Consider the following 14,801-nt stretch of genomic DNA (forward strand, 5'->3'; position numbering starts at 1 on the left):
TATTGGCCAGGTTATAACCCGAGAGCTTTGCTAGCATCACCTTGCCTGCCGTTTTATAGCGTGGGAATTCTGTCCATGGTTGTGGTACAGAAACAAGGGCCTTTTTCGCACTACTGCTTCTGGAGCTCTAGCACACTGAAGGATAAGGATCTTCTGGAAAACAGACCATGGCCTCCTCAATTAATGTTGCGGGAGAGGATGGCACCCAAACCGTCGCTCTGATGCTCGCAGGTGACCAAGGGTGACATCTTCAGAATTGCAACACATAGTACAACGAGACTGCCTCGTGGTACTTTGCCAAAAAAAATTCAATCTGACCATTTTTTCTAAATACCACTCACCAGTGTGCACATGTTGTCCTGAATGTCCCGAATTCACGTCTGGAATCTGGATAACATGAAACCGAGCTAAGCGGAAAGTGTTCTGCCTAGCGTGATAGAAGCTCGGCTGCAGTTGGCCCACTTGGAAGTGGTAAGATTAAAAAGTCACACAATGCGACGGCGTAAGTACATACTACTCTAGCTAGTACTATTCATGGTGTACAGCAGTTCTACAGTGTACATAGCCTTTGAACCCGAAATCTCCTTGAGACTCAGGCCCACCAGTCACTACATGCACAGCACTCCATTGCAATCCACAGGTACGATTCCATAATCATCCTATTCCGGTCATCAATAGGTTAAATCGTTTGCCATGCATAGTGCTTCTCTTCATGTGCCATGACCTATGTAGGCGAGTGGTAAACACGCTGGTCTGATCGAAAGTACATGTCTGGTGCAACCGCAAAGTCTGTGTGAGTCGCTCTCCAAGTAATCCCTAACATAGACTCTTGTCAGACAACTATCCGAGTCTCTGGGGCATTGGTACAACAGGCCAGGTCTTGATGCTGGTGTCCTTGATGGTCAAATCTATCCATATCGATTCTCAATTTGATTAATCTCACACCCCACGTTTTTTCAGGCTGTCCTATTGTGGCAGCCAGCAGGCCGTTGGGCTTCTATCTTAGTATGAGGGCGCCAATTTCATTCTTACCACTTTCAAGTTATTAGGTTCTATCGCCAATGTTTTGGTTCTTTGACAATCGTGTCCTGAGCGTCAACCACCATGGCAAGCTGTCATACCCGGGTCAAAGTACGACCATCAAGGACATGCTGCTGGGTATATATACTACTGATGGCAAGTAGTACTAGCAGCACCAACTCAGCCCACTCTCAAAAGACGAACATTACATCCTAAACATGTCAACTTTCGGGACTCGGGCACGCAGGTGCACTAGTGCTGTAAGTGGCATCGCTTTGCAGAGTGATCAGCACCTGATAAGCAGTGTTCATGTAGAAGAGCTCCGAGCAGTCATCTTGCAGTTCTGACTCATCCTCGCACAAACACGTTGCTGCTGTTGATACCGATGCCAAGCATCGAGGAACCATTCCTGTTATGAGCAAACTTGACATGCACAAATTCGATCACGTAAGTGCTTGTAGTAACAACTGGACTGTCATTCGGTGTCTTACAGAACTATAGTATGGGGAACCTAGCTCGACGCTTCCTATGAAAAACAAGAAACAGGAGGTCGAACAACGATCGCACACGTTGCCCGTACAGACCATTCAGTCAAGACCCTACGTAGAACCTGTACCCCGGACGTGCCAAATGGCCATACAATGTGTTCAGCCGGAGGCTGGCCGACTGTACTAGATTCATGTAGGTGCTGTACTGGCCAGCCTGTAGGGCCATTCTGGCTGAAGCTTATTGTACATACTGTAATGATTAATAAAATGTGAGCTGGGGGTGGTAGGGTGACCGGCCAGCCACATAGAACCAGTACTGGCCAGTGCCTAAGTAAAAAGGGAGATGCCCATAGATTGTGACCGGCCAGGCCTGTAGAGCATGTACTGGCCAGCATCCAAGTAACAGGTACTGGGCCCATGGGTTTTTATTTTTATTTTTTAAATCCACTTTTTTGTCTTTGAGAGTGTAACTCTATGTAAGACAGTACTATCTAGTCTTGGGGGCCCCTGTGCCCCCCTGCACCTCTAGATTCATGAATGCCCCGGTGTGAGGCTTGCCTCCACCGGTCTGCCGTTCCTGCTGCGTGTTTTAGACATGCAATCTTTCGAAGGGAAGGTGACTTTATAAGTATCGTGCAATGGAATAACTGAGTAGGTAAGGTTTTACTGGACGCGTTCTCTGCCGCGAGTGCGACTGGTATAGGAATCGGGTTGAGTGCAAATTATGTAGTAGAGTGGTTTCTCAGGTGGCGGAGAGACCGATTCTGTTGGATTTGACTGATTTCAATGGAGGCCTTGATTCTGTATAGGCGAGTGAATATGATTGGTTTGTGAGATTATAGAGTTGATAGCGAATTATTTGGTTTGTAGCGTGGAGATGTTGGTAAGGAGGATGGTGGTGTTGTATTATGGGGATGGGGTAGCATATGGTGTTAGACGGGCAGTGTTGCTGCTATTATGTGCGTTCATGTGCGGGTAGGATGATCTGTGACTGAAGTAGCGTCGTGTCTGTCAGTTCGAACATTTCGATAACATGGATACTTCACCGAATGTGGTTTTCATTCTGCCAGTTGCGTTAATGTATTGTATAAGGTGTGGAATAGCTTTTTCGTCCGTCAGAAGATATGGGATAGAGGTGGCTTTACGGCCCAATGCTTGGATCAGTGCATGACGTTCTTGGTGATATTGGGGGCATGCAAGGAGGTAATGGTGAATGTTCTCGTCAGTGTGTGGACAATGCGGGCAGGAGGGGGTGGGAGATTTGCTGATACGATGGAGGTGCTGGTTCAGCGGAGTGTGATGGGTGCAGAGGCACATTAAGAGACCTGTGAGATGTTTAGGGTAAGACTTGGTTAGCTTGATGAATGAGCGGTGTAGAATGTCAGGGTCGATACTATGGGTACGTGCGTAACGAGGGGATTTAGTCCATCCTCTTAACCATCAGGCTTGAGTGGATTGGCGGTGAGCTTGCTTGAGGGCTGAGATACTAAGTGGGAGTGAGTCCAAGCGAAGGTAGTTGGGTAACCGGGCGCGAGCGCTGTTGTTCTGGTGTCCTTCTGCAGCCTTCTTTGCTTGTTTATCCGCTTCTTCGTTGCCGTGAACATCGGAGTGGCCTGGTACCCAGTGTACTGTAATGTCAAAGTCATTATGGTCATTAGCTACTTTCTGCATCATACGGCGGAAGCAGTCCGCTAGGTAGGATCCTGGGCGAGTGCGAAAACTGTTTCCACATTGGATTGCTGCTTGATTGTCAATAGATATGGAGATGGGGAATTGAATGTTGCGTTCTGTGGAAATTAGTCTGGCTGCTAATGTTAGTCCTACCTCTTCTGCTTCGAACACGGTGTGTTCATCCTTCGTGCCTAAATAGAAATGTAATACTCGTGGCGCTGCGCCTGCTCGAAATAGTACCGCGGATGCTCCAATTTTGTCATTGTGACCTGAGCCATCACAATATACCTGGATTGACTCTGTCAGACGTTCGTGTAAGGTGATGGCTTCCTCCCGCATGTGTGCGATGTTGGTCTTGAAGGGATTCTTGGTGGTGGGAGGACACCTTGCTGGGATTAAGGTTTCTATTTCATCTGGGTCAATGGAGAAGAGATGGGTGAGTTTGTGCAATGAGGAACGGTGAGAAGAAACATAGTGCTTGGCTGCGCACCTAACTGGGTGATACAAGGGATGTGTTGCTGGGTGGGCGGTGATGCGAATGATGGCTCTATGACATATGTTGTGGAGAGCTAATGGGATGGGAAGTATGTTAGCGTGGGCCTCAAGAACGTCCCCGGCAGTGGTCCGCATGGCTCCGGTCATGGCTAAGGTTGCAAGTCTCTGCACAGATGCGAGTCTTTTGGCTACCCCCAACGATCCCTGTTGGAGGATATCGGAACCTTCCTTGAAGGATGGAGTAAACCATAGGTCAGCGGCATACATCATTTTCGGTATAGCTACAGCTTGATACAATTGGCACATAAGGGGCATCGGGATTCCTTTGGCCATGGTAGATAGGCAACGGATCTGGCAAATGTAAGCTGTTCCTTTGGCCACCGCGTTATCGACTTGCATGGTCCATCGTAGTTCTTGGTCTACTATGACGCCGATGTCTTCGAGCCACTCTGTCCAATGCTGTTGCTTCGTCGAGGCGATGGAGTCCGCGTATTGAGTTTTGAGGTCCTTCAGTTCCTCATGGCATTCATGGAGAGGCAGGGCGCGCATTTGGTAGGACAGGCGGCTGAGGCGATTGACTTTCTTCCGCAGTACGGTGAGCTCCCGAGTCCACCAATGCTTGGAGTGGGGGCAGGGTTTCGAGAGTGGTACGTGGGCGGTGATGGTGGAGGTGATAGCTTCTGTTAAACGCCAGGTGGCAATCTGAAACTCTTCGTTAGTGGCTAATGGCTGTGGGGGATGAGGGGATAGAAGATCTTGGAGGTGCTTATCGAATTTCTCCCAATCTACTTCTCTCCAGTTCTTCTGTGGTGTTGTGTCTGCGCGTGGGGTCTCCAGTTCGAGAATGAGATGTATCGGGACATGATCAGTTTTTGGGCCCCAGAGTTCTGGAGCCGTGGTGCAGGTGATAATTGCGTTGAGTAGCTGTTCCGTTCCGAAAACGTTGTCGGGTCTGGTCCAGTTGCCGGTACTGGAGGATTGGAGTGTTGGGAGGTTGCCGGGTAGGTAGCTGTATCATACCGAAGTCAGCAATTAAGTCTATGAGAGGGTTAGCAGTAGTATAATTAAATAAGTGCCGGTTGCGCATTTCTTCCCAGAGTGGATGGTGGCGGTTGAAGTCCCCCATCCAGAGCATGTGATCTTCTATAGTAGGGCGGAGGGTCGCGATGTTACTCTCAATGAAGATTTCCAAGGTTTCGAGCGTTGATTGGGATTGGCAGTCGTTGTAGATATTGAAGATGGTGCAATTGCCGTAGGGACCGGATAGCTGAAGGAGCGTGACGTCAGAGGAGGGAAAGGGGATTTGTTTCCATAAGTTAGTATCGAGGGATGCGCTGATAAGCATGATAGCATGGGTACGTTGACGGGGATGAGTGAGGTGTTGCGTGTGGTATATTACATGCCAATGGTGATTTGCGGAGGTGTTGCGTAGGAAGTTGATGTGCGGTTCTTGAATGAGGATGATATCCCAGTTGGAGATGCCGGGGTTGTTGAGAAGGGAGGCCTGGGCAGCCATGGACTTGTTGAGATTTTGCTGCCAGATGCATAGGCGGACGGTGGGTTTGTTACGATGTTCAGGCATTAGGCAAGGACTGGGGAGAGCTGTCTGAGGGGGTAGAAGGGTTAGTGATGTTAGTAGAATTAGTAGAGGAGGAAGAGTTTGGAGGGGAAGCAGCGAGGCAGTTGATGAGTTCAGTGAGAGCGGGGGATTGTGGTTCTTGAGGGGCTTGAGGGGCTTGAGGGGCTTGAGGGGTGCGTGGGTGGGTTGCAGTGCTTGGTCGGAAAGGGATAGTAGTTTGTTTGGAGGTTCTTTGCCGGGGGGATTGGGCTCTGCGAGGTGCAGGGTATGATATTGGGAGTGAGCGTGGTGGTTGGTTGACGTGGGTCTAGGACATCTCCGTCGGGAAGTAGGGCATTGTATTCTCTGGGTATTTTTCATTAATAAGTTCGCAGCATCGAATGAAATCAGGGCAGGAACGGTTCCAACTAGCATGATGGTGACTGTGGCAGTTGACACAGACCGTGGCGCGTGGAGATGAGCATTCGGTGGTGCGGTGTTGGTTGCTACAGGTACCGCATACATCTACCTCTGCAGAACAATTTCGTGCTATGTGCCCATATTTTTGGCATTTAGCACAGCGGATGGGTTCACATCTGTCCTTGCGGACTGCGATACGCTCATTGTTGATACATATACCTTCCTTGAGGATGAGGTTTGCTGTGTGTGGGTCTGTAATGTGAGCCAGAGCGAACGCCTTGCATTGGTTTGTAGATCTGCATTGAGGGGGTTTTATCCATCGGATGGTTGTGATCGAGTTTGCTGGAAGGTTGTTATCTTGCTCCACTGTTCTGAGAAACATTTCATCCTGAATCTGGAGTTGGATGGGGAGATATTCAGCAACGATAGGGTAGGTACGAGTGCGAAACGATACAGCATGATCGAATTGTTCTGTTAGAGCTTCCTTACTTGCCGGCTTGCGAAGCCAATCTGCCAGTGTTTCTGATTCCAGTTCGATTATGAATCCTCCATTGTGTAGTGCAGTGATGGACTTGATGTCACCGGTTGGTGTTTCAGGTTTACGGATGTTGGCGAGGGCTGATTTCATCTTCTTTACCATGTCAGCGTGCAGGGTGTCCGGTGGGAAGAGGCTGTTGCCCAGCGTGGGGGATCCAGTAGGATTTCGCGTGCTCGGATAGCTGCGCGTCCAATAGCTTTGTCGATTGAGGGGGTCAGGTTAGCAGTGACGATGGAGCTGTATGTTTGACGTTGAGGTTGGTTAGTGTCGGTCTCTTCGGTATTCCCGTCGTAATGAGTAGGCACATGCTGGGTTAATAACTGGGTTGATAGGGTGTTGAGGCGTTCCTGAGTGGTGTCGAGCGATGGAGAGAGGAGCTTCAGGGCATTCTGACAGTCTTCAACTGAGGTGTGAAGCTCATCGGCCACCGTTTCAATGCGTGATGCTGAAATTTGCAGGCCGTCATCCATTTCGTCCCTATCATTTACCATGGCTTTGCGGACTGCTTCGGTTCTCTCCACGGTGTCCGAGAGTTGGTCAGAAGCGGTCAGTAGCTTCGCCATTTGTGGTGCCATAGCTCCTACGATGTGCTCAATGATGCGCAGCCGGCCTTGTAGGATCTGTACTGGCCAGCATGTAAGTAATATGGGGACACACCTGTAGAGTGTGGCCAGCCGGCCGTGTAGAACCAACACTGGCCAGTATCTATATAAGAAGGGACATGGCCGTGAATTGTGACCAGCTGATTTCGTAGGGCCAGTACTGGCCAGTATCTATGTGATAAGGGAGATGGCTGTACATTGAGACCGGCCGATTTCATAGGGCCAGTACTGGCCAGTATGAAAGTAATATGGGACATGCCCGTAGAATGTGACCGGCCAGGCTTGTATGAGCAGTACTGGCCAGTATGCAAGTGATATGGGATATGCCCGTAGAATGAGATCGGCCAGACCTGTAGGACCAGTACTGGCCAGTATCTATATAAGAAGGGACATGGCTGTGGATTGTAACCAGCCGACTCTGTAGGGCCAGTACTGGCCAGTATCTATGTGATAAGGGAGATGGCTGTACATTGAGACCGGCTGATATCGTAGGGCCAGTACTGGCCAGTATCTATATAATAAGTGAGATGCCTGTAAATTGAGACCGGCCAATCCTGTAGGGCCAGTACTGGTCAGCATGAAAATGAAAGTTGGTCAGTGCATCAGCAAACTATTAATTTTGTGACAGGTGCCACAGGTCTACAAACTTCACAAACATATAATAAAATATCACACCACTGATGCTACTAATGTGTACATATAATACAAAACAACATAAATATTTGAATTTTAACAAGTATTCCTATCTCTTGCTAACTATGTTCTGACTAAGCTTGTACAACCTGTACAGAGATTTGATAAAATTACTAGTTTTCTAACTTTATTATGGTCTACTATCCTCAAAGCCCTGATTTTGCTGCATATGCTGAGATATATATCAATCTTTACTGTACAAGATCTATTTGACTGAGTGAAATAGGTAAATTAGTTCATCATTCTATTGCAATTATGTGATGTTACTGTAGTGTTATTTATGTAGTAGTAAATAGAATGGTAGTGTTGGAGATAATAATTTGACTAGCCCTGCATGTAGATTGACTTGGTAAAATTTTCGCATTTTTGACATGTGACATTGGGATATATTGGTATTATTGTTAAGATATATAAATGGCCCTGTGGCCTGGTGGTAATGGTGATGCAGTTATAATTGCTGGCAGCCTTTGGTTCAATCCTTGCCAATTGCCAAATATCCTGTATGAAACAGATCATGTGATGTGACATAACATGGTGACATATGTTGGCGGTCCAACCATAGGTGTACGGTCATTAGGTCCTGACGGACTTTGAAAGCTAACCTAGTGGGATCCCTTGGGCCGGCGATTTTTTACATCGCCAGCATACTGTCAGCATCAATGAAGGGCACGACTCCAACCATTCATCCCTCGCCACCTGCATGTCTGACCCCCCAAAGCGTGGCCGCGGGTGTCCAAAAGGTTCCAAGAACCGGCCTGGCGCAAAAAATGTTGGATGGCCCTACAAAAATGGGCAACCAGCCCAGGCTAGGAACACAAAGGATAAAGGTACACGCGGTCCGTCATCTTCAGCATCTGTGCTCCCATTTTTGGCTGACTCGATTTATTTGCTAGATCCATCTCATGTTGCCTTAGCAGGGCCAAGTGCCTCTCTGGCACTAACTCCTAATAGTACTGCGTGAGTTTTTATTTTGTGTTTCAGTATTCTCAACTGATATCTATTATACTCTCAGTGCACCTTGTTCTCCTGAACGGTCCAGTGAATGGCTGCCGTCTCCTTCCGAGTCTCCTTCCTGCCTACAATCCCCCAAACTGGCAACTAATCCTCCTGTTCCATCTGCCGACAATTTGCGCAGCACAAGCGTTGTGACTGTTGTCCCATCTCCTATCCACGAGTCACTGGAAGAGCAACCTGCACTCCCATCCAGCTCGCTGCCACTGCCTTCCCTCGCTGCCAGCTTGCTTGACGCACAATCTGACCCAACAAGCCATTCCCTCTGCGCACAGCCAACTACACCTGAACCTTGCCAACCAATGCCAACCAACAGTGACTTGGAGTGTTGCACTGGCGTCGTATCACGTAGTGCGATGGTGCAAAACCCGTATGGGTCAGATCTCAAGGCTGACAATGTCCATGAAGGGGATGAGGACGAGGATGAGGATATGCTGGAGGAGTTCAACCTCACCTGTGAGGATGCGGACCTCGAGGATGAAGCAGAGAGTACTGGCGACCAGCCCATGACAGTTAATGCAGAGCATGAGATGTCAGCTCTGTCCGCACCAGCTCAAATGGCCAGACAGCATGCACGCCCTACTCTGCCAGCATGGCTGCCAAGTGAGTATCAGCGGCTGCGTGAACGTCTCATTCATGAGATTAAGAATAACTCTTCCCATTTACCCACATGCTATGATCGCCAAACCTTTTTCGACGGACCTGAAAACCCTTTTCTGGTCGCCAAATCAACTTTTCAACTGACTCCTGGTCTCTTCCACCAGCCACGGTTCTTCATATGGCTGCCGCACCTCCTCGTGGATCGTATCCCATGTCCTGCGTGCCTTGATGCTGGCCGTCAGCCTGCTCATGGCTCGTGTGTTTATCTACAGAAACATGGTTTTGCCCAATGCACGCGTCGGGTAGTCGATATTGACTGCAATATATTCATTGTTGGTTACCGATACCTCTGTGGTCACAAAGACTGCCACAAGCACTATCAGAGTTGGACCCCATCAATCCTCCGTGTTTTGCCAGCCCCTGTTGCAGACCAATTTGAGTTCCGGCTCACATATTGAAGTGGGCTGTCAGGTCGCCTCTGTGCACTTCTGCGAGAATCATTTCGAGCAGGAGTTGGCCCTGACCAATTCACAACAATGATTGAGTCTTTTCACTACCGTTGATTTGATGCTCGTCATTGTCAGTTCCTTGAGATGGTGTCCCACCGAAGCAGCAGTGGCTCACTGTCGAGCTGCTGGACAACTGCAAGCCCATTCGGAGAATTTGGGGATCGAGATGGATATGCGGGCTATATTCCCCATGCCCCATACTTTGCCCGATTCTATGACATGCTTGTTGAGGAGTCTGCCCCTGCATCGAAGCAACTTATTGCATCTCTACCTGCTGATATTCTCAAGCAAGACCACAGTTTCAAGGTGACGTAGCACCATCCACTGCTCGATGTGGTCTCTAACCGATGATTGTTGCAGGCTATCAAACGATTGGGCAAGACTGATGGAGTACCTGCATTCAATGCCCTCTTCACAACAATCAATCAATACAGCGAGATACGGTCAATGAATTTCACACCATCAAAAGCCCAGGATGGGTGGGCTCCTATCCTCGCAGCCATGTTGCCGTCATTAGCAAGCTTTGGCCATAGTCCTCCAAAGATTGTCTTCACAGATAACATTCGAGCAGACAAGGACAAGCTCCTGTCAATATTCCCATCATTATCAGCTGGGGTCATCCCTGTGCAGCCTGCGAGTACCCAGGAGCCATTGGTTCTTCCAGAGGACTGGTCATCGATCCCATTGACTACGATGTTCCAGGTCAACCACCGATTTGATATCATCATGAACCAGCACACACCAACCACTCCTGTCATTGTTGCCTTCTCTGTGCAGTGGCCAATTGATGCTGCTACAGGCAAGACTGGACGTGTTGCTTTGATTCAAGTTGCATATCAGAAGGTTGTCTACCTAATACAGGTCAGTCCAAACTCACTTGTGCACCAACTGCAGCTCAAGGATCATGTATCGCACAGACCAGATTATTCATGCAGGATGGCTACATCAGTCTCCCACACTCTCTCCTCATGTTTTTCCAATCTAAGGCCTATCGCAAGGTTGGTGTCAATGTCATGTCGAACCTTCAGCGACTCCAGGGTGATTGCATTCCTGCATGTCGTTCTGTGCTGTTTGCAGGTTCAATTGATGTTGGTCAGATGGCAAGAGAGCGTGATGCTGCCCCAAGTGGTAGCTCAAGAATTGTCACCCTTTGTGCAAATGTCCTTCGCCGTCGAATCACCCGAGACTCAGTGGTATGCATTAGCCCAGCATGGGGGCATTCTGAACTACCATCACAATTTGTTCAGCATGCAGTTCTCGAATCCTATGCTACATGGTCACTCTACCTCACTCTTACAACAGTCAAGGCTCCACAGAACGTCACTGGGTCAACACCAGGTGGCACTGCAGTCACTATGTATGCTCCTGATGGTCGGACAATTGCTCAAGGCCTTATTGCAATCGACCGTCCACTGACATTCAATGGCATCCGTGTCACAAAAACTCGAGTAGTGATGGTTGTCCGAGAAGTTTTGGTACCTGGGTACTTAATATCAGGCAGCCTCCTTGCCTCGCACACTCCAACAGCCTTATCTGCATTTGGACCAGCTCCATTCTCGATCCTCTGCCAGGCTAATCATCTTCAAACATCCTCAGTTCCTCCTCTGCTGGACCCAACTGCTGTTGGGAGCTGTGAAGACCAGACTCCAGTGAATCCTCCTGCCGAGGGTGAAATACTATCTACGGACACTAATGGGGACAGTTTCCAGTCGATTTTTTTGGATGCAGTTGCAACACACCTTGATGCAAGTATTGAGTTGGAGACCGAGCCAGAGCAGACTATTCCTGGCTCATCAATTGATGAGGGTGCCCTGGAGGCAATTTCACAGCTCATCCTTGATATCACAAATTTCGTGCCAGAGAGTGTGGACCTGGTGCGAACACGTATCAAAGGTGACATTTGGCACCTTTTCCATCAGTTTCCGATTTCACTTCACCATGGGCTTCGTCGACCATTTGCACATGCACTCAGCACTGCCATTTTTCTCACAGATGTTAATGACAAACGAGCTGTTACAGAGATACTTGCAAGGCAGAATGTCTCCTATGATGCAAAGTTGATATCAAAGTCAGAGTGGATTCTCACGAGAGTTCGTCGCTATGTTCCACCACCAGAGATACTGTTTAGCTGAGTTGCAGCGGTTGTCAAGACTTATGGGCCACTCAAGGATGCAACGATGGGACAGCCATTGTTCAATGACAAGGCCTGAGATGTCACGAAAAACATTCTTGAACATGTTCGCAATGGATACTACTCTGATCCTCCAGATGTGCCACTCTACTTTGAGATCGGACAAGATAAGGATGGGCTTGCACTGTACCGTTGCTGCCGTGGAACAAATGATGTGGAGGGGGGTGTTCATCAAAATCTGATCTGACGCTTCACATCATTCAATGTTTCAGCTCGTCGTGCTGTGAATATGATTCTAGACTATGCAGTTTGCCATAATATGCAGGTCTGTTTTTCTCTCCCTTCATAGCAAAATACCTCGCTAAAATCACACATTGAAGGTTGGCACCATGAACAGGACTGGCCGTCGATATATTGGCCACTTTGATGTTCCGTTGAAGAATCGTGTAGCCTCACTGTGTCAGCGCACATCACATGCTCTTTCTGACGATACTGGTGTGCTTTCGAGTGGATGGGTCAATGGTGATGACTATGAAGAGATGCAGGAACCATTTGGGATACTGCCTTTTGATGACGACACACTGAAGCACAGCGGGATGCTTCCATTCAGCAGCATGTTCGTGAAGGAGAACGATATTCGTTATGTCCACCTCAGTCAGATGCAGGTCACACGATTCGCAGTGCTTCCCGTGCACTCTTGTGAAGAGCGGGCCTTGTTTCAAGCCTATGCAGAATCATCTCCGATGTTTGCTGGTCCACAGCAGCCTGATTTTGTTGCACTCGCTTCACTCATGAATGGACATGCTGATGGGACTCATATATTCTATAAGGTGAGTTAGGCTACCATCCACCATTGCATCTGTGTTTGAAGCATCTCTCCACAGCTTCCAGAACACATCAAGACACACTACAAGACATGGCTCGACTACAGCAATAAGAAGTCGTCCGTCACCCTAAGTGCAGATGCGACACGAAGAATACGGACCTTACTTGAATTCCAAGTTGGATCTCCACAATCAGTCCCCACTGCTCTCCCGCAGCAACTTGCTGACACCATAAATGCTCCCACAAATCCTTCGCAGACTTCTGAGAATCCTTGGCAACTTGAGAAGCTGCTTGCAGACCATCGCCTGGCACAATCTGCGCTCCAGTACAGCTATGGGGATCGCAGGGATGAAGTACAGGCAATGAGTCATGCAGCATCAGCGAGGAGAGTCCCAGAGGCAAGCAGATCAGAAAAATGCGCTGCTCCAACAGTGGGTGATGACGGCCATGGACCATCACGAAAGAAGAACAAACCACGAACTTGCATGCATTGTAAGAGCACAGAGTGCAAGGGCAGATGGGCAGTGAAAAATTGTGCTGTGAAGATGCACGAGATCCAGGTATGTGTATTGATATGGTGTGGACGCCAGTCAACGATTGATTTTGCTGTATGCTGCCATAGCAACGCGCTGAAACACAGAGTCGACGCAACACAACAGCAGCAGCATCTGTAGTGAGTGGCTCGAATGTCATGTTGGATGCAGACACTGCAGTTTCTGAGTCGTGTGGACAAGTTTGATTCACATTTGTGCAGTCGTTGGAATACCTGCTTCTTTCCCTCCTCGAATTAATTTTATTTAATTTATTTAATTTTTGAGTGTACCGTACACCTTTAGGTTGATCGCCCATATGTTTTGGTATTTGTGCTTCGAAATCCACAAGCTTGTACAAGCCTGCACAGGGGGGACTTAGCTGTAGGTTCTGTGAGTCTGTACAAACCTGTACAAGCTTGTACAATGCTGTATAGACCCCCAGTAGTTTGCTGATGTACTAATTATGGGGGTCGTAGAAACCTTGTCAAGCAAGGTAATAAGTTGCCTCACAGTCAAGGACATTATGACACTGCATGATTATGTAATTTCAGGCTTATTATATTTGATTTCATCAAGGGGATCTATATAGTTACCACATTATATCTTAATTTCACAATTTTGACCGCTGACTTCACAACACCTAAAATATCACCCATTTTAGTAACTCTCCAAAATATCAACCTCTCTATGTCATCCTTGTTTCCACTACACCACAATCATTTTTCTTGTGCATCTAAGTAGTGGTTTATGTTATATATGTGTAATATAATATAATAGACCACTGATTTCTGTCCATGTGCTTCCTCTAGGTCTATAATTGCTGTGTCTGGTGATAACATGGAAAAACATTTTGCATTTTTGCTTGTGTGATAGGAGGGTGTCCTGGAAGGTATAGAACATGTTCAGGAGTGTATATCAATTCATTCCACTGCTTGTTTGACCCTCTGAAGTTCCTGTGAGCTCCCAACATCAACATGCATAGCATATATATATGAAATACAAAATTAGTTTCCATTTTCGAGTTTCTAGCTATATGTAGTTGCAAATACTCTCCAAAGCATCAGTTCAACATTGTGAACAATATTTCAGCAGCTCATGACAGCAGGTGAAGCCCTTGTGGTGCTGTGTGACTACCCTCTCCTGATGATTCACTCTTTGGGAATTTTCTTCCAGTAGGAACACAGCTCCAAGATGGTATAATTATCATTCCTAAACATATTTAGAGTGTTTTAATAAAGCTGGCATCACAGGATACCCACAGAGGCCTTATACATAGACCAAAACCTCCAAACATGCATTTTTGGTGTTTTTCACTAGTTTAGCTTTTCATAACTTGTCCAAGCTGTTCATATATCATCATTAGTACATACTTACATGATTTCTATGCCCAGGATCAGTTAGATATAGGCCAGGATATTAGGATCTAGTAGAATAGAGCTATTTTTACTGATAAGAGGCCACAGCCTTCCCTAGGTCAGAATTTGATGATCAGACATTTGGAATACATGTCTAACACATTCATAATAATAGCCCTAAATTTGTAGAATAATCCACCCAGACCCTAGTGAATGGCAAGCAAAATAGACATGTCATAGGGCGTGAGAAAGTAAAAATGGCAAAACATCGAAAGTCACCAATTGGTGAGTACATATGGTACTGGGATTATACCATAGTATCTATCTAATTTTGCATCACATACATCATTTT

General features: G+C 47.5%; 4 protein-coding genes across 4 annotated transcripts; 3 read left to right on the plus strand and 1 right to left on the minus strand.

Annotated features, from left to right (window-relative positions):
- Window positions 1-1,238: 1,238 nt before the first annotated feature.
- Window positions 1,239-1,695, plus strand: F5147DRAFT_775858 (uncharacterized protein; the record flags this gene model as incomplete). Its single annotated transcript, XM_041441784.1, has 3 exons — window positions 1,239-1,280; window positions 1,336-1,467; window positions 1,522-1,695. 3 exons carry the CDS (start codon window positions 1,239-1,241, stop codon window positions 1,693-1,695), a joined length of 348 nt encoding a protein of 115 aa, XP_041290629.1.
- A 4,590-nt stretch (window positions 1,696-6,285) lies between these two features.
- F5147DRAFT_775860 (uncharacterized protein) lies at window positions 6,286-6,765 on the minus strand (the record flags this gene model as incomplete). The annotated part of the gene is made up of 1 exon (XM_041441785.1): window positions 6,286-6,765. One exon carries the CDS (start codon window positions 6,763-6,765, stop codon window positions 6,286-6,288), a length of 480 nt encoding a protein of 159 aa, XP_041290630.1.
- Window positions 6,766-8,185: 1,420 nt separating this feature from the next.
- F5147DRAFT_808699 (uncharacterized protein) lies at window positions 8,186-11,737 on the plus strand (the record flags this gene model as incomplete). The annotated part of the gene is made up of 6 exons (XM_041443402.1): window positions 8,186-8,321; window positions 8,379-8,442; window positions 8,498-9,428; window positions 9,681-9,911; window positions 9,966-10,466; window positions 10,523-11,737. 6 exons carry the CDS (start codon window positions 8,186-8,188, stop codon window positions 11,735-11,737), a joined length of 3,078 nt encoding a protein of 1,025 aa, XP_041290631.1.
- Window positions 11,738-12,125: 388 nt separating this feature from the next.
- F5147DRAFT_775862 (uncharacterized protein) lies at window positions 12,126-13,300 on the plus strand (the record flags this gene model as incomplete). Its single annotated transcript, XM_041441786.1, has 3 exons — window positions 12,126-12,566; window positions 12,621-13,121; window positions 13,184-13,300. The coding sequence occupies 3 exons, from the start codon at window positions 12,126-12,128 to the stop codon at window positions 13,298-13,300; spliced, it is 1,059 nt and encodes a 352-aa protein (XP_041290632.1).
- Window positions 13,301-14,801: the final 1,501 nt, after the last annotated feature.

The sequence above is a fragment of the Suillus discolor genome, assembly GCF_016758755.1.
Source record: "Suillus discolor strain FC423 chromosome Unknown F5147scaffold_43, whole genome shotgun sequence".
Lineage (NCBI taxonomy): Eukaryota > Fungi > Basidiomycota > Agaricomycetes > Boletales > Suillaceae > Suillus > Suillus discolor.